General features: G+C 56.6%; 2 protein-coding genes across 6 annotated transcripts in view; both read left to right on the top strand.

Annotated features, from left to right (window-relative positions):
• Positions 1-12,536, top strand: part of HPSE2 (heparanase 2 (inactive)) — a 109,384-nt gene extending 96,848 nt beyond the window's left edge. For both annotated transcript variants that reach the window (XM_032695393.1, XM_032695392.1), the window contains 3 exons: positions 10,560-10,705; positions 11,667-11,813; positions 11,896-12,536. In XM_032695393.1, the coding sequence (XP_032551284.1) occupies positions 10,560-10,705; positions 11,667-11,813; positions 11,896-12,061 (459 nt within the window). In that variant the 3' untranslated portion in view covers positions 12,062-12,536. The remainder of the gene's footprint in view (positions 1-10,559; positions 10,706-11,666; positions 11,814-11,895) is intronic.
• A 496-nt stretch (positions 12,537-13,032) lies between these two features.
• Positions 13,033-17,791, top strand: HPS1 (HPS1 biogenesis of lysosomal organelles complex 3 subunit 1). Of its 4 annotated transcripts, XM_032695389.1 has the most exons (18): positions 13,033-13,152; positions 13,242-13,379; positions 13,446-13,588; positions 13,816-13,924; positions 14,124-14,284; positions 14,361-14,463; positions 14,564-14,668; positions 14,754-14,829; positions 14,934-15,001; positions 15,562-15,729; positions 15,804-15,980; positions 16,048-16,115; positions 16,249-16,371; positions 16,472-16,537; positions 16,733-16,877; positions 16,976-17,089; positions 17,228-17,310; positions 17,579-17,791. In XM_032695389.1, the coding sequence occupies exons 1-18, from the start codon at positions 13,054-13,056 to the stop codon at positions 17,739-17,741; spliced, it is 2,109 nt and encodes a 702-aa protein (XP_032551280.1). In that variant the 5' UTR covers positions 13,033-13,053; the 3' UTR covers positions 17,742-17,791. The 4 variants fall into 4 exon arrangements, 3 of the variants coding, with proteins under 3 accessions (XP_032551280.1, XP_032551281.1, XP_032551282.1); XR_004358356.1 differs by lacking the exons at positions 16,249-16,371; positions 16,472-16,537; positions 16,733-16,877; ... (1 more) ...; positions 17,228-17,310; positions 17,579-17,791 and having other exon boundaries at positions 15,562-15,652; positions 16,048-16,114; XM_032695390.1 differs by lacking the exons at positions 15,804-15,980; positions 16,048-16,115; positions 16,249-16,371; ... (3 more) ...; positions 17,228-17,310; positions 17,579-17,791 and having other exon boundaries at positions 14,934-15,321; positions 15,562-15,652.
• The last annotated feature ends 294 nt before the right edge of the window (positions 17,792-18,085 follow it).

The raw sequence follows: 18,085 nt of genomic DNA, 5'->3' as shown, positions 1-18,085 counted from the left end.
CATACCTGCCAGATCTGGGGGCCCGGGCTGGGGGAAGTCTTGGGGACTTTGAGCTTTGTTTGAGATGAATCTGAGCCTGCAGCAAGCACTTGATGGGTTTCTTCTGAAGAGCCAATTTCCCTGGCCAAACCACATCTCCCCCTTCCCCAAGGCTTCAGGGTCCCCCTGGATTGCTCCCGGGTGCAGGCCAACACCTGCCTGCTGTGTGGACAAGGGCAGCAGATGGCTGTGGCTCTCCCAGCACAGCAGGTCAGAGGGTGGCCCATCGCCAGCTCTGCCAGCACAGTGGGCAGTGGCCCCAGAGTGGCTGGAGCAGGCATGCAGTTAGGAACAGGATTAAAGCCAGGGAAGGAGTTAAAGGAATAAACCTCAGGCTGTTAAACACAATGAAAGTCTTTAAACTGTATTTTGCTGTTGTTTTAAAGATAAGTCTCCCAATAAGTTAGATGTCAATCTCCGTCATGATTGTTTCCTCACTCTCCCATGCTCCTTCAATGCTGATCCCACATACCACCACTGTATTCCTGCACAAACTGTAGTGGTACTTCCCCAAACCTTTCCCTCCATTCCTGTGCTATAAAAGAGCCGTGGGCAGGTGCAAAACAACGAAGGGTTTAAAAGCTGTGAACTCCACAAAGCCCAACGGGACCGGGCCGTGACCTGCTCCGCAGGACAGTTGCTGCTCTTTTCCCGTGGGAGCTATCAGGGAGATGAAAGCCGCTGGCTGTACCTGCGCGGGGCCGCGGCACTGTGAAATACAATCTGCTCATTAGCTGCCATGACAAAGAGGTTTCCGCACGTCGGCTGGGCGTGAGGCAGCTGCCTGCTGAGAGAAGGGCTGCACCGCCGCAGCATCAATCACAGCTCCAGCTGGCAGCTCCTCAGGGAACTGGGAGCCAGGGCTGGGCTCCCCATAGCAGTCTTTGCACCTCCTTCTCCTCCCCTGCCACTGCTGATGCCTGCTTGTTAGATAAAAGGATGGCATGTTTCAGGATGATGAGCTGAAGCTGAGCCTTTTACAGCAGTAAAGTACCAGCTAGCTGCATGGTCCAGAGAGAGTTTCCTGCATGGTCCAGGGACAGTGCAGCGATGCAGACACAGCCCTTCATTCCTATCTTAAAGAGCCTCTCATAAAAACCCAAGTGATTTGTAGTCTGTCACCATACAAGCACTGTGCTGGTGCTACATGAGCCCTCCTTCCTGTCCTTCAGCTGGATCCCTTGGATCCACATCAGTACCATCTCTGTTAGGGCGTGTTACAGTGGACGGCATAAGAAAGCTCATAACGTGTGGCGAAGGTGTCGTGTTGGGGAATCAGGAAATGCAAATAACAGGGATCACTTGGTGATCACTTGGTGGGAGCCTCGGCTTCTAAATCACCCTGTTTCTTTCTTCCTCTCTCATGGGAGTGCAGCTCTGAGTGGATTTTTTATGTACAGGGGAAGGAGCGGGCAGTTCACCACATCGCTCTATGTACAGCAGAGTGGCAGTAGCTGTTGCGGACTATGCTGTGAGCTAGCGAGGGTTGCCAGCTCGTCAGGTGGGTAAGGAGCATGTCTGCTCTCTGGGCATAGGCATCAGGCAGTAAACACGGGCAGCCTGATGGGATTTGCTCTGTGCTTTTTGAGGGTTAGCCTTGCCTTGGCTTGAAAGTAAACTTCCAATCTCTGTTCGTTTCAGTGGGAAATGCAAGAGCACCTGGGAATAGCTGCTTGCGGGCAGGGTTGCAGTGAAACCTTGAAAGCAGAGGTTTAAGTAGGTCTATCCCTGGCTTTGCACTGTGGTGGCTTGCAAGTGCAATGTAGCCTGACTCCCCGAAAATGGTCTCAGGTGGCAGAAGTGTGACCAAGGGGCCCTGCAGCTTCCCGGTGAAATTAGGAAGATGCTCACATCTCTGCTGGGCTTTCCACACACTGACTCATGAGCTAAGCAGGGACTTATAGCTTTTGGGGCATTTTGCAAGGGGCATGGCCTTTGTGCCCCCCATCCAGGTCCTTCACCCATGGAAGAGCAGCTTGAGTGCCCGTCCTGGCTGCCAGAATTGCCCATTCACCCTCTCTCTGAGCTCAAGTGTTTTACTGTCTTGTTATTTTTGAAACAACATTTTCATGTATGGTTGGAGTGCTTTTTCTTCCTGAGTGATTGGGGCAGTCAGTCGTATAATAGTAAGGGCTCGTGCTTGAGAAGCCCTTCAAATAAGCCTTTCACAGGTACATCAGTCTGTCTGCCTGCACTTAAACCCACCTGTACACGTGAGGGACTGAGGAGTGGAGGGAAAGAGGGCAGGAACAGCACCAATATTTGCTCTTCACAGGGCAGTGCCTCTGAAATGCTGATCTGGCATTTGGTAGCTCTAGGATCATTTCAGACATGCAGCTTACACACTCTATCTCTCTTTCCTTAATATCTTTCTGAAACAGTCCAGAGGGATGCCATACATTTATTTCACCCCAGACAGGCATAAAATTTCTCTTCAGATTGTTACAGAATGTTAAAGACCTTTTTCAGTGCTCTTCCACATGGTACTCACCTCTTTTTTTATCCATCCTTGGTGGTGATTTCTGCTCCCTTAAGGTACAATGCTATAAGGTTTTACCTATGCAGAGAAAAAACTTGAGCATATTTCTAAGTAGGGCTTGAGGAACAAAAGCCTCATTGAAAAGCCAAAGCTGAAAACCAGACTTTCACTTCCTGATAACTGTGGGTCCTCTTGGACCTTCCCCTAAAGACTCTGGACAGTAAGATACTAAGGTAGACACTAAAATTTCTTTTCTGCATATAAAGTTCATATGCAGCATGAGAAAGTCCCAGAGGGATCACAGGGTGAAGCGATGGCAGGGGCTGCCTGCTCAGCTGTGGTGGTGGAAGACAATATGATATTGCCTGTGAATTGATGGTGTCCTTGAGAAAGTATCACAGCAGTGTGAAGGTCTGTGCCCAATGGTGCTGTGATCAGATGCTTGGACGCTGCAAGTGATTTTTCACCTCCTTGGCTTTGCCCAAAGGCACTGATGGGAACTCAGTGGGAAAGAATATTACTGTCTGTCCTGGAGGAGGGGGGACCCTGAGCTCATACTGCGTCTGTCCTTAGTGATTTGTATCCTTCCCCATGGGGCTTTCGCAAAAGCCTTGGTGTGAACAAGCTGAGTGCCAGGCTGCAAAAGTCCGTAGAATCTCTTGAGGTCCCTGGGGCAGAGCTGTGGTGCGAACTGTGTGCTTGGGCTGCAGCTGGCAATTTGGTACCAACGGCGCTTGCCCAACATGTCCCAAGCATCAGGGCATGAATTGGGCTTCCCAGTCTCTGGGTGCACAAAGCCAAGGGGCCATCCAGTGAGGTACCAGGAGAGTGGGAGCGGGTCCCCCAGCCATGCTCCCGCCTACTGCACGTACACACTCCCTGGTGCGCTCATTAGCTGAGCTGGCTTGGCAAGACGCGCTGCTAATTGCAGCTGGAGGTCCCAGCCGTCTCCCTGAACGGTGCCTCTCCCACCCCTGTGCTGCACCAGAGGGGCCCCAACCGGGCCAGGGCTGTGGGGGCGGGGTCCTTGCCCACCTGTGCCCATACCCACCCCAGGGGGCCAGGGGAATTCAGCTCTGCTGCTGCCCCAGCCCATCTGCACATCCAGCACTGAGTCACCGCGCTGTGCACACACAGCCGTCTGAGCTGCCAGAGCAGAGCTGTGGCTGCTGTTCCTCTCCCAGGGACCCTCAGCTTCAGGTCACCATCTAGGAGAGGGTGGTCAGGTCAGACTGCAGCGTGCCATGGGTCATGCAGGCAGAGGCATGGTCCCAAGTATGGGAGTGACAGAGGGTAGGGAGAGAGAGCAGGTTCAATGGAGCTCGCACACACATGGAAGCTGTTCCTGATGATCATAAATCTGCTGCGCGGGTGTATGGCACCCCCATCTGCCCTGCACGCTGGAGCACTAGCTCTGGTGGGAGCGACGCCTACAGACAGGGAAGGGGTGGGAGAGGCAAGGACTGGTAGGAGCTGTTGGTACAGGATTTTCGCTCTGACCGTGAGAGGGAGGGATCAAATCCCGGGCAGTTCAGGTGTGCATGGGGGAAAGGCACGAGAAGTCAAGCTGAAACATGGTCCGCTGAAGGGCAGAGTGGAAATGGTGCCCTGCAGAAATCTCCCAGCCAGCCTAAAATCTCCCAGCACAAGTGCCTAAAGCAGGGCATCCCCTCCACTGCCTTGTCCTTTCTACCGTGTCTCAAGGACTGAGGCATTGTCTGCTTTCTGCACTCTCATTGCATTCATCCTTCCAGGAGTTCCAAGTTAGCTCTGAGGATCATTTTATCTGTGAACAAGGAGACAGATTTAAAGCACCTAAACTCTTGCTCGCTGTCACATTTGGTTAAGGCACCTTTCCCTCTTAGTGCACCAAAAAAAAGGTGCTTGGACTCTCAAATGCATCAAAGTTGTGCTGCAGCTAGCAGCTCTGGCACCCACCCACTGGAGCTGCAAGACATGTGCAAACCTGGAGCTGGGTTGCTCCTCCTGCACTGGAGGGTGGAGCAGAGACAAACTCCATCTGAGACCAGCAGCAGTGGCTTGGTCTTGGGAGGGTGGACACAGCCACTGCTCACAATCTCCCAGAAGCACTATGCCAGTGACAGACCTGCCCACCTTGGTGACAGAGCCAGGGCTCTGCCAGGGCTGTGCAGGAGGTGAGAGAGCAAGACCCTTCTCAGGAGAGGTTGGTGTTCTGGAAGAATAGGAAGCAGAAAAGTTGTGTTTGGTTTCCAAGCTTTCTGATCTGGCAGCTCCACTCCCTGTAGCCTCCGTTGCCTGAACCTTATTAGGAAGAGATGATGACAAAGGAGAGGTTTATCTGTTCCTCCATCTGCTCAGCTCCCCAGGAAGGCAGAGGCCACTGACTAGGGCCAGCTTGTGAAGGGCAGTAGGCAGGGGCCACTTCCACTTGCCACTTTCCCAATGCCTGGGTAGGCTGTCCCCTCAGTGCCACTGGTGCCTGGCAGTGATTCCTGTAGCTGCTGCTCCCATAGCAGGAATTTTGTGTTAATGTTGGTGTTTAGTCTTCCTCCGGGATGGAGAAGAAGAGCAGAAGAGAAAGAGACAAGGGAGAGGAGCTGAGCGAAGGGTGCAGTGGCTTGAAGGCTGGAAAGATGTGGTGCTTTCTGAGCCTTGGCAGGTTAAGCTCCTGGCACAGCTCCAGGAGACCATGGGGGCTGTGGGATGAAGGGCTAATACTCAACCCAAAGACAGAGATTGCAGTGCTGCTGGCACCAGTGGCTGAGAACTCTGCTTTCTGAGCACATGACTGCACATACATTACCAGGTTATTTCGGATGAGAGGGACTCTCCTGTCTGTCCCCGCATGCTGTGCTTCGGAACTTATTGCAAAGCAGGAGCTGAAGTCAAGGCAAGAGCTCAGCACCCTGTGGCTCTTGCTTAAAATCCTGTCTTGAACACAAAGTGCCTACATGTCACTGAGCTGGTCGTTTTGGGCAGTAGATTGCACTAACCATGGCAACCTGCAAATTGGAGCTAAAAGCATCACTCGTTACGTGTCTGCCTGTCCCTCATGTCTGAAGCTGATGATTTTGACTTCAGCAAATGTTCCCTTTGGGGTGAGGCTCTGTCCTCCTCTGCTTGTCACAGGACCTTGCACAGGGTTTGGGTGAGAAAACCTCAAACTCCCACAGTCCAAGAAGCACATAAAACTCAGGGATAATGTTAAAAGCAGCATTAGTCCAGCCATGCTGAAGGAGCAACTTGCTATGGCTCGAACAGGATGTAGGGAACTCCACAGGGAGAAAGATTTGGATGCTGAGGTTCTCTTTAATGTACTGGAAAAAGAGAGAACAAGAACCACTGGTTGGAAGCTGAAGCCAGACAAATTCAAGCCGAAAATAAGGAGTGGGATTATTAATAATGCGGATGTTTAACCACTGAAACAGACTCCCTGGGAAGTGGCAGCTTCTCCATCTTTCCAAATCCTCACAACCACAGTCACCATTTTCTGGAAGATGCTTTTGCCAAAAACAAGACATTGGGCTCAACAGAGTGATAAAAGAACAAAGCTCTCTCCTGTGATGTTCAGACCAGCCAGCCCTTATTTCCAGTTGCTTGGACTGTGGAAAAATGGAGGTGAAGGTGCAGGAATGGAGCAATCTGTCACAGGCTGTTGAAACTGGAGTGTGCCCAAGGCACAGAGGAAGAGCTTGGGCAGCTTCAGAAGATGGAAGAAGCAAGAGGAAGAGGAATAAGGTGAGCAGCAGCCAGCTGATGCTGCTGGTGACTTGGGCAGATACAGCCATGCACCGACAGCCCCAGCCAGAGGAGGCCGTACACCACAGGGTCACAACCTGCTCCTTTGAAGTTCAGCTGCCTTTGCTAGTTACAGCCCCCAGCGGATTGAAGGGCCACGACTCTGTTACTCTGGTTTTCTGATTATGGAAACACCTTCTCACACATGATGAGCGCAGAGCTGAACAAACTCAGGTGGGCTGTAAAGCTGCTTTGCTGCCTCTAGGAGAGAGTGGGAATACGCTCCTCCAGTCCTCCTGATGGCTCTGGAGGTGGGAGGGTCTGGTTAATAGTTCTGCCTAAGGGTCTGCCTAATCAGCCTTGTTTCCAAAAGCTGAAGTCTCCAAAAGCTCCTGCAATTAGGTAAAATGTGCAAAGAGATAAAGAAGGAGCCTCTGGACTTTCCCTGTCTAGTGGAAAGCTTGTAGGTCTTCACTGGCCCCATGGGGCTCAGAAGATGAGGCTGGTCTGAGCTCTGTACTTGAGAGCTCACTTGAGACAAGTGCCCCTCCTGCCCATGAATCAGGAGGGGCAGGACGGGAGACCTCTTGGGGCACAGGAGGGCTCTGCCTTCAGGTGCTCCTCACCTGCAGCACTGCTTAATGGGTCTGCAAAGTAATTAAAGCAAGAAAGCTCCCTTGATTCCCATGGGACTAATAGCAAACCAGCTTCCTGTCTGCTATTCCTCCTCTACCACTACAGCTGTATTGCTGGCTCAGCCCTCATAATGGGAGCACTCCAAAAGACAAATCCTTTCTGCAGTTGCACGGGAGCCACTCATTTCCCTGGGCATTGCCTGGGCTGCCTCTGACAGGATGTCTGACTCCACACTGGAAGGCAGGCACGTGTCTTTGCAAGGCATATGTGGGTGCTGCCAGCCTGGGGAACTTACTTGCACAGTGTTTGCCACATAGGAGTGGGTGCCAGCTGCTGTCAGGGGCCCAGGAAGAGGTCACTGACAAGCAGAAAAATCACCCTGTTTGCAGCCAAGCTGGGTTTCAAGAGCAACTGTTTCCCAAGCTGGTCACCATTTGAACAGGAGCAAGTAGCTGCAGGTGCCCAGCAGCCCTGGTGTGATATTGACTGGAGTTCATTCATGGCCAATGGAAGGAGCAGCCCTGGAGCATCAGCCGAGATGGGGGAAGTGCCTTCACCCAGCAGGTTTGTTTCCATCATGGTAGATGTGTGTGTAATTTATCATCCAGGTGCTTGGTGTCACCAGGTCCTGGTAATTAATTGCAAGTAACGTGATTTTGGCCCCCAACACAAGAGGACTTGTGATGACGCAAAAAGATGCAGCTGTCTTCAGTGCTTCCCTGCAGTGATCTGAAGAGTTCAAGTGCCTCGAGACCAGTGCTGATGACTCCTTTTTCAGGCCCGGGTCATTTTTCTCACCTTCCTTTGAACTCTCTTTGGTATTTTCACATCCTTCTTGAAACTGAGACTTTGGAGCTGGTCTTGCCAGCAAGGCGAGATAAAATCACTGTTCTCCCCTCACCTCTTGCAGATGGTGGAAGGACAGGATGGTCCCTGCACCACACTGGAGCATCGCCTGTGCCAAAATGCTGCATGCTCAGCCGTGATCATCTCACACTTTGCAGAACAGCTCACCCTGCATCACTGATGACTGCCTTACCCATCTCACAGCATTTTTTCTCAGAAAAGCTGTGTACTCTTAGCTGGACCAGAAGCTCACAAAACATAGCCAGCCCAGGAGACACTGAATGGTGCAGGCCTGCCCATGAACCACCAAGGCAGGAGCCTAGGGCTCAACACCCCCAGCTCTGCAGGGTTTGTCAGAGCACACTTGGGATAAGTGTGTGCTAAGATGTGAGATTTGGCAACAACTGGGGCAGGTTATGGGGCTGGGCAACTCCCCGTACCCCCACATTACAAACTTTGCTGCTGCTGAGCCTTGAGAGTGGAGGGATGCTGATGTCGAAGCAGCAAACCACTGGGGACCACACAGCCCAGAGGGATAGGTGCCAGTTACCCATGGTGACAAAACCATCAAGAGCCCCCTGCAGAACAGCTCGAGATCCATAGGGAAATCCTGAGGGCAGACACCAAGCGTCTGGCCTCTGTCACTCCCATAACTTGTGAGTGAAAGCAGCATCTCATCAGTGGAAATGCTGAGGGGGCTGCTAGAATGACCTGAGAACCTGAGCTGACAAGTAGGTCGGGACACCAACTAATTTATTTTTCACTCATGACCATGGGACTAAACACTGCAGCCTGTGCTCACCTTTGGTCTAGCTGTAAATTTAAGTAATTACTCATCTAATGATCTCGACTAATCAGGGTGTCTCACCAGAGAGCCGGCAGTGTGCCGGGCACTGTTTCTCCTGTCTGCCATGAGCCTGGGCAGCATAGGCCAGCACAGATTCCTACAGCAGGGGAAGGCTGGCAGAGCCTCTGCAGCTTGGTGCAGGCAGGGACATGCCCAGGCTGCAGAGCAGCCCCACCAGCCAGCAGGGTCAGGACAGTGGCACGTGCCTTATGGACAGCACATATATGTGGCATTGAGCAACTGCAGCTCATCCTCCCCAGGAGCTATGGCCTTGTGGCTGAGCCTCCTCAGGCTACACAAGCGTCTCCCTTCAACCTCACATCTACTTCAGGGCCCAGAGTTTGTAGAGGAAGCAGTTACCAGGCTGGTGTAGCACAAAGACCCATGGTTTTGACTGAGAGCAGCAAGAGGAGAGCAGAAGGTGGTTTTTCTTTAAGCATTGTGGCAAAACCTTACACAGAAAGTGGGAGGTATGCTTGGATCTTCCTTTGCCAGGCCAGCCAAGCACTGATGGAACAGATTAGCTTTTGCTGAGCTGGGCTGGAGAGAGGATAGGGCTGGCAGTCTGATCTGGACGGTGGGTTTTTGCCTGGTCCTGGTCACTGCTGCCCCACTGCTCAGTTTTATCTGCTGACCTCTTCACCTAAAATGTGTGTTAATCAGGGGCTGTGTGAGGGTTCTCCACCCAGAGGATGGATAACTGTACCTATACGAGGGATCTGCACTTCCACCTGCCTGTTCTACCCTGCATCCTGGGGCCCTGGAGACCCCATTTCCCCTCCACATGCTCCTCTGGGGTGGCAGGCCCCTTCCTGGCACTATTCTGGCCACGCAGGGCTTTCCTTGACTTCTCCAGGCAGCGTGCAGAGCCACGGGGTGCTTGTTCAATGCTCCTCACTGTGCAGTGAGGTCAGATACCGATGGGCAGAGCTGCTCCTGGAGCCACTGTGACTATTGCTGCTGGGTGTTCGACATTTCCAACAGGGAGGGGAGATCATCCCAATTGCCCTGGCATATATGGTCCCTCTAGGACAGAGGGGGTTTATCCAAAGTGCTCATGTGTGTGATAGTGCCTCAGCACTCACAGGCAGCACCCAGAGAAGCAGCGTGAGAGGCTCCATCTCCTCAGCATCACCTGGTGTGCCTGGATCAGCAGTGGGGCCAGAGCCCCATCCTGCAGAACAACAGGGGAGCGCCTGAGCCTGCCCTTTCCCTTCCCACAACCCTGCTTCATTTATCACACACCTCCCAGCCTCTGCAGCGGATGAGTGGGGGGCCCTGCCGGCAGCAGCCTCCATCACCACACAGCCTCACCTCCCTCCCCAGGGCTTGGGGTCCATCCTGTGTGCCGAGCAAGGCCATGCCCTGCGGGAAAAAGTAGTATGTGGTGACGTAATTAAGGCTGCATCATTTACACATGTGTGTAGGGTCTGAACGTTTCCTATTTCTTGAATGCTTGGCTTCCCTATGCTCCATGGGAGGCTTTAAAATGGGAAAAATACCTCTGGGAAGCCAAGCACCCTCAGCAGTCCGAAAAGCCAGTCTACCTCAAACAGAGAAAAAAAGCTGGTATGCTCCAGCTCTGTGTAGAGAGTGGGGGAAGAGCCTGCTGCAGAGACATCACCCTCATCACCCTCCTGCGTGCATCAGCTGGAGCTGGTGCACAGGTCCACAGTATGGCTATATGTGGGTCCATGGGAACGTGCGAGGGCACTCATGCTGCTCCCCATGCTCTGCAACACAGCCAAAAGCTGAGCTTCTTTAGAGGGTATCCATGTATTCCTCTCTTAATCTCTTTCCTGGAAACAGTGATGCCATTATGGCTTGGACTGCACAAAAAAAAGCTCACCCCAAGGCAGACATCTGGCACACATTTTCACCCCGACAGCCAAAATTTTGCTAGGCTGCAAGCAGGGAAGCCAGCCTCTCCTGCCAGCTCACTCTGTGAGTTGGGGGACTGTTGTGCTGCTGACTGTCCCCTCTGCCCCCCAGGATTACTGGCTGTCCCTGCTCTACAAGCGCCTCATTGGTCCCAAGGTGCTGGCGATCCACGTGGCCGGCCTGCAGAGGAAACCCCGCCCCGGCAGGGTCATTCGCGACAAGCTGCGGATTTATGCCCACTGCACCAGCTACCACAAGTAAGCGGAGCAAGGGAGACTGTGGGCTACAGGGTGGGATAAGCGGTACCCCCAGGAGATGGAGACCGACAAGGACACGCTGGGGCAGGAGCCTGGCAAGGCAGCTTGGCTTCCCAGGGTATTCACCTGGGTGGTGCTCTGGCTGCTGTCAAAGTGAAGGAGCACAGGAATGGCGATGCCTCCGATGAAAGTCGTGGCAAGCCCGTGCCTGGGAACGGGGCCGTCCGGGACCGGTGAAGTGGCCGCCGGGCAGACCGGGCAGCAGAGATCAAGGGAGTGGATTACACAGGAGGGGCCCCCCGTCGGTCGGGTTACCCGCTGGGCCGCGCTGCCGGGGAGCCTGGCCTGGTTATTGTTTCGCTGATAAGGTCTTTGAAAGCACCCCAGCGAGCCGGGGGGGCGGCCACCTCCTCCGCGGACACAAGTTGCTATTGTGGAGGAGGAGAGACTGTTTCTTTACACAGTCCAGATGCTTTCAACATGCCTCCAACTCGGTAGGAAACCTTGTCCAGTAACTGACAGGTGCAAAGTGCTTTATAGCCTTTGTTTGGGGCTGCCTGATTAGGAAGGGACAGAGGAGCAGTGTCTGGACCCGTCAGTTGGGTGCCTGGGGTGGCGGGGGCAGACAGCACTCACACACAGAGTTCCTCTCCGTTCTCAGCCTCCTCCTTGCAAGTTTGGGGGGGGGCTGTCCTGGGACCACCACCCCTGCTCTGAACACCACTGTAGCACCCTCTTAAGTTTTGTCACCCTTGGCTGAGGAGCAGGGGTTGAAAGCTGTCATGACAGAGCCAAGCTTTGTGATGGAAAGGTGGCATCTGCCTGTGGAGGGGTAACTGGGATGGTGACATCCGGATGGCTGCATGAGGCCAGTTCTTGCAGAGATCCCCAACCCCCTTGGAGGCAATGCTCCCAGGGCACATGGCAATGCAGCCCTCACCTCCCATTTTCCCCTTTGCAGCCACAACTACGTTCGGGGGTCCATCACCCTTTACATCATCAACTTGCATCGCTCCCGGAAGAAAATAAAGCTGGCAGGGACGCTGCGGGATAAGATCGTCCACCAGTACCTGCTGCAGCCCTATGGCAAGGACGGGCTCCACTCCAAGTAAGTGTGATGCCGGTGGCTGGGGTTGCCACGACTGCCCCGTCCTGAATGCCACTGCCCTGACCCTCTCTTTGTCCCACAGGTTGGTCCAGCTCAATGGGCAGCCACTGGCCATGGTGGACGATGGGACCCTCCCTGAGTTGAAGCCTCGCCCTCTGCGGGCCGGCCGCACCCTGGTCATCCCCCCTCTGACCATGAGCTTCTATGTGGTGAAGAATGTGAATGCGCTGGCTTGTCGGTACCGATAGCCCGCGGCCCAGAACAGACTTGCCAGCCCCGCTCCTGCACCCGCACACTGCCCAGGTCACGCTGCCTCCTTGGCAGCCCACGCAGCCCCGCCACAGGGCCATGCTGGGTGGCACCACACATGCCCTCATCCTCACACCCTGGATGTCCTCTGCCTTGGCACCCACTCCCGCCCTGTGACCACAGAGCTCCACGTGCCCTGACCACCGTTCTGCCAGAGCAGTGCAACAGCCAATTTGCAGGGCCTGCTGCCAGCCATCCCGTGAGCTGCAAGAAGCACCCGGTACTTGGTGCCCACTGGCTGCGTGGAAGGCTGGGGTGCCGAGCCCCAGTATAGCATGGGGCAGGCATACTCCCGAGTCCTCTGGTCCCACTGCCCAGGTGGTGACCCTTCCAGCAGCCGGACCCCCTTCCCCGGAGGCGGGCAGTGCTCCGGTGCAGCAAGCGCATGGAAGCAGCTCCCTCTACTGCCGCCAGGATGCCGCCAGCCGGCCTGGCCCGCCGCGGGATGCACCGGCCGGGGCGGGGCGGGGCGGGGTGGGGCGAGCCGGGGGAGGGGACGCCGGGGGCCGTCCCGAGTGGGCGGGCCCGGGCTCCGCGGCGGGAAATGTTGATAATTAAATTATACGTCCCGGAGCGGAGAGGGGGGTCGAGAGCGTGTCCTGCCCAGGAGAGAGGCGGTGTCGTGGGCAGGGGCAGCCGCGACGCGCCCAGGCACTACCAGAGATGTAATAAAGTTGGGCTGTCAACCGCGCCGGCGTCTTCTGTCCGCTGCAGGCCGGGTCCGGGACCGAGACCGGAGCGGGACGGGCCCAGCCGGGGCGGGAGCGGGCGGCCGCGGGGCGGGAGCGGTGCCGCCCTGCAGTGCCGCGCCGGGACACCGGGGGCGCTGCTCGCGTGGGCGCGGCGGTCACGCGCGGCGGAGCAGGAAGCGGCGCGGGGCGGGTGGGGACGCGCGGTCCCGGAGCCCCCGGTGCCCGCAGCGCCGCCGGCCATGCGGTGTGTCCTGATCGCCAGCACCGCGGCCGAGCTGCTCTTCTACTGGGCCGATGGCGCTTTCCTCCGCCGGCTGCGGTCGCCCCACGCCGGGCAGGTGGGGCGGGGCGGGGTGGGACGGGTGCGGGGAAGGGGGCGCGGGGGGCGCGGTCGCGCGTGGGCGCTGATCGGGAGCGTGTGGCGCAGGGCCCGGCGCTGGAGGACAGTCTCAACACCCTCTTCGCCCCCCTCATCATCTCCTGCGCGGCGCTGCTGGAGAAGCTCGCCGACACCTACACTTGCTTCGCCACCGAGGGCGGGCGGCACCTCCACGTCCTGCAGACGGTAGGACCGGCACTGGGGACCGGGGACCCCCGGCCGGCCCCCGCCTGACCGCGCTGCCGGTTGCAGTTCGGGGACTGCCTGTACATCGCGGTGAACGGCGACGGGAGGCAGACTGAGGACGACCTGCGCCGGACGCTCTTCGTGCTGCGGCGCTTGGTGGAGGCTCACTGTGGGCTCGTCACGCTCGACTCACACCTCATCCGCAAGGAGTGAGTGGGCACGGCCACCGGCACGGGCTGGCACGCCGGGGTTCTGGGGTGGCTGCCACGCGGTGCCTTCGTGCAGCACCGAGGGGTGGGAGTGGGTGTTTCCAGACTGGGACGCCTCTTTTCAGCATGACCCCCATGCCTGCTGGGCTGCAGCTGGGTTTTGTGGTGTCCGTCCCACACAAGGAGGTGACAGCTGCCTCTCACTTCACACTCTGTGACTGGTGCAGGTTGCGGCCAGCTGACTCAGAGCAGCGGGAGCGTGTATGGAGCCTGCTGCGGGGCCTTCTGGAGACCTACAACCGCCTGCGGGAGGAGGACCAGAGCTTTGCAGTGGAGGTACCAATGCCCTGGGATGTCCCTCACTTTTGGGGCATTCCAGGGGTGTGAGGCTGCATAGAGTCCCAGGGTGTGAGGAAAGGCTCTAGGCTGGGGACTTTGAGGCAACTCCCTGGAGCAGTGGAAGCTCAAACTTGCTCCTGCTGCATGAGGCTGGGTCTAGGGGAACTCAGCAGCCTTCTTCCCACCTGCACCCCAGGCTGTGGAGCGGCTGATCCACCCTCAGCTGTGTGAGCAGTGCATTGAGTTCCTGGAACGGCAAGTGGTGCAGTACATCAACACCAGTCCTGAGCGTGGTGGGGACGAGGTGGGCCATGCTTTCCTTCTGGTGCACACCAAGCTGCTGGCATTCTACTCCAGGTACACCCGGCCCCACCGTCCTCCCCAAAGACACCACTTATCCTCCCGGCTGACCCTTCCCTTCTCTGTCCTGCAGCCGCAATGCCAGCTCCATCCGCCCGGCCGACCTGCTTGTCCTCATCCTCCTGGTGCAGGACCTGTACCCCAGCCAGAGTGCCGAGGAGGAGCTCAGCCCCCAGGTGATCTAGAGCAGAATTGGGGTCCAGAGCAGGTCAAGGTGCTCCTGTGGGGGGATGCCTTGGCAGCCAGGGCTTAACTTTTTTTCCCTCTTTTTGGAAGCCCATGGCAGGGAACGTTCTCCCCGAGGGGCCCAAGAGAAGTGAGAGCATCCCTGTGAGTGGCCCTGGCTCCCATGGAGCTGCAGAGAAGGACTCAGATGACCAGGTGAGGCCATGAGATCAGGAGCTGTAGGGTGGGGTGCTGGAAGGACTGCCTGCATTGCTCCCATTGCTGACACATCCATTCTCAGTGGCAGGACACAGATGATCAATCTGTGCCCGAGGTCTACTACACACCTGAGCCCTCGCCAGGCAGGCACAGCACAGGTGAGTCCCCAGCTAGGCAGCAGCCCTGCCCCCAGCCCTGCAGAGGCTCTGGGGCTGTGAAGGGGCCTGGTGGGAAGGGCGACCTGCTGTTGTGTTCCCTGCAGGCAGTGAAAGCTGGTCAGAGGGTGCTGAGATGCTGAGCGTTGGGGAGGCAGAAGCTGCAGATGTCCAGGTGAGCACAGTCCTGCAATGCCTCCCAGCTCCACACCTCGACAGCCTGTCCCGATGCTCTTTGTGCTCTTTGCGGTCTCTGGTCCTCAGCACTCGTCTCTTGCTGTGCTGCAGCTGTGGGTACCCTGTGTCCCACATGTTGTGCCTAACTGTGACAGCTCTGACTGCCCTCTCTGAGGCGTTGCTTACAGTCTCCCTGTCCAGAGCTGTCAGCAGAGAGAAATCGGGGCTGCCTCAGAGCAGTCCAGTGTCTCCCTCTGCTGCCTCTGGGCTTTCCGGGCCGCTTCTGTGATGGATGCTGCAGCACTTCACACACTGCAAGTAAGCATTGGCCTCACTTTAAGGCATTTGCAACCTTTGTCTTTCTGTCTGGTGCTCTTTTGGGGTTCCTGGGCACTTCCCTTGCTGCTGATCTTCTGTTGCATGGCCCCTTCAGCTCCTTCAGTTCTGTCATGCCTGGTTGCAGCTTTCAGGGCATTGCCATGTCCCTACAGAGCATTCCGGGTTGGTGCAGGCTGCCTCATACCCACGGGGGCCTGAGCACCTTCTCTTTCTCCCCAGATGGCAGAGGACTTGCTCCAGACCTTGGGGCCTCTGGTCCCTGAAGCTTCAAACCCCAGAAGGATCTTCTTGGATGCCAGCCTGCGGGAAGGTTACTGCCCCTTGCTGCCACACACCATGCACTGCCTGCCACTCTGGCCAGGCATCTCCCTCGTGCTGCTGACCAAGGTGAGCTACCTCTGAGGTCAGGGAGGCAATGCTGGACTGAGTCTTTCCTGACCCACGTCTCCCCTCCCTGGCAGGGCCCCATGACCCAGGTGGCTGTCACCTTATACCAGTTGCTGGATGGGTTCTTGGTGCTGGAGAAGAAGCTGGAAGAGGGGCCAGAGGCAGGAGTCACACGCTCCTACCCGTTCCTGGCTGAGCTACGGCAGCGCATGGACAAGTTTGTGAAGAAGCTGAGTGGACAGGACATCCAGGTGGGAGTGGAAACATGAGGACCCTGTCCTGCTGTCCCCACAGCCTGACACACTCCTGTCTTTTTAGTTGCAGAACACCTGGTTGGACTTCAAGAACAAGATATTTTCCCGGAGCGAACCTGGGAGCTCCTTGGAGTGAGTAGGGGGTGGCCAGGAAAAGTCTGCAAAGCAGGCAGGCACCTTTCCCAGGCTGGGGCCAGCACAGCTGTCCCTGCAGTGCTGGGGACCCAGTGTCCAAACTCAGTATTCTCTGTGTCTCCTGGCTCAGGCTGCTGCAGGCAGTGGCCAGCGTGAAGCGGCAGCTCTGCTCTGTGTACCGCCAGCTCTTCCTGACCTCTGCTGGCCACAGCCTGTCCCAGGGGCTGCGGGACCATGCTCAGAAGCTGATGAGGTGAGTGCATGGGGTGGCCAGCATCACCAAGGGGCTGCTGCACACCCAGCTGTGCTGGGACTTGGGGGTCCTGGACTCTCACCATGCTTCTTCTCGGCAGGGAGAAGCTGCTGGACTGGCGGGACTTCCTTCTGGTGAAGAGCAGGCGCAATATCACCATGGTGTCATACCCATCTCTGCGGCTGGGAACACAGCCTGGAGAGGGGGTGTCCCCAAGGGGGTAGCAGACGTGGGAGTGGGACCCTGTCCCCCAGCACCAGGGTCAAGGGGAGGAGTGTGGTGGGTGAAGGCAGTTTCCCCGAGGCTCAGGGTCTGTCCTGGAAAGGCACCAAAGTTGTTGGACACCCTTAACCCACCCCACATACCTAGAGGACTTTCCTGGCCTGGTGCACTTCATCTATGTGGACCGCACAGCTGGGCAGATGATGGCACCGTCACTCAGCGTGACAGAGAAGTCCAGCTCAGAGCTCGGCAAGGGTCCCCTGGCCAACTTCATCAAGAGAAAGGTACTGCTTATGGGGGATAGAGGTGGCATGGGAACCACCAGAGGGGGTGGTAGTTGGAGGATTTTCTGCTCAGGCTTCAGGTGTCCCTTGTCCTCCAGGTCTGGTCCCTGATCACACTGGCCCGGCGATACCTACAGAAGGGCTACACAACACTCATGCTGCAGGATGGCGACTACTGTTGCTCCTACTTCCTCTGGTTTGAGAATGAGCTGGTACGTGGGGCCAGGAAGGGGCTGAGCCCCTCTGCCCCAGCACCTTCTGGGGCAGGGAGAGGGGCTGTAGGCACAGCCACCTCTGGCTCCTCAGCAGTCCCATCCCTGCTTCTGCCCTCTGCTGTCGTTTCTCCCCAGGGCTACAAGCTGGAGGTGATAGAGGTACCGGTTCTGTCTGATGATTCTGCTCCAATTGGGATGCTGGCAGGGGACTACTACAGGTGAGCAGTCACCAGCCCTGTGGTTTGACACCGGGGCTCAAAGCTGGGCTGGCATGGGGGTCCCTGTGAGTAATGTTGTCCTCACCAGGGTGTCACTGCAGGGTGATACTGGTGCTGTGGTGTCACTGGGGTTGCACCAGCCCACCTCCCCAGCCTGGTGCCATGGTTCTTCTGTGTCCTTGCAAAGGACTTTCTAAAGGGAAGATGGTTAGAAAGGGGGTGCCTGTGTGCACTCTACCTGCCAAGGCCTCTTTCTTCTCCTCCCCAGGAAGTTGCTGCGTTATTACAGCAAGAACCACCAGGCAGAAGTAGTGAAGTGCTACGAGCTGCTGACTGTGCACCTGGGCATCATCCCCTCTGAGCTTGTGGTCCAGCAGGCCTGCGACTTGGCCCGGCGCCTCTGGGAGCCATCCCGCATCCCTCTGCTCTGAGCTGCCTCTAGCCACCTCGGGCATTAAAGCGGGTGTGGATGTCCCGGGAACCTGGGCTGCTTTCTCAGTGTCTGTGTCGTGGGCTGTGTCTGCAGGCAGTGACAGGCAGCCTTCCCATCCTTCAGCCTGGCAGGGCTGGCACTACCCCCTTCCCTGCTCTCCATGGGTTTTCACTGCCACCCAGCAGCCTCTGGGGACAGGCAGAGAGTGGGGCTGAGAAGTTGTTGGCACATCACCATCTTGCTGAAAAGGGCTTTTCCGGAGCAGGATTTATAGTGTTAGCTTGGCATTGCTGCTTGGCTTTGGCCAGAGCTCAAAATAGTGTAGCCAAACGTGCGTGGAGA

The sequence above is a fragment of the Chiroxiphia lanceolata genome, chromosome 8 (assembly GCF_009829145.1).
Source record: "Chiroxiphia lanceolata isolate bChiLan1 chromosome 8, bChiLan1.pri, whole genome shotgun sequence".
Classification (NCBI taxonomy): domain Eukaryota; kingdom Metazoa; phylum Chordata; class Aves; order Passeriformes; family Pipridae; genus Chiroxiphia; species Chiroxiphia lanceolata.
The sequence above is the reverse complement of the archived record's forward strand: the minus strand, read 5'-3'. Positions and strand labels throughout refer to the sequence as shown.

What these genes read in the sequence shown, in the direction of transcription:
- HPS1 (XM_032695389.1), top strand. Translation starts at nt 13,054, where the DNA reads ATGCGGTGTGTCCTGATCGCCAGCACCGCGGCCGAGCTGCTCTTCTAC. An exon ending in AGAAGGACTCAGATGACCAG is followed by an intron (nt 14,669 to 14,753) that starts GTGAGGCCATGA and finishes ATCCATTCTCAG; the next exon opens with TGGCAGGACACAGATGATCA. An exon ending in TCTGGTTTGAGAATGAGCTG is followed by an intron (nt 17,090 to 17,227) that starts GTACGTGGGGCC and finishes GTTTCTCCCCAG; the next exon opens with GGCTACAAGCTGGAGGTGAT.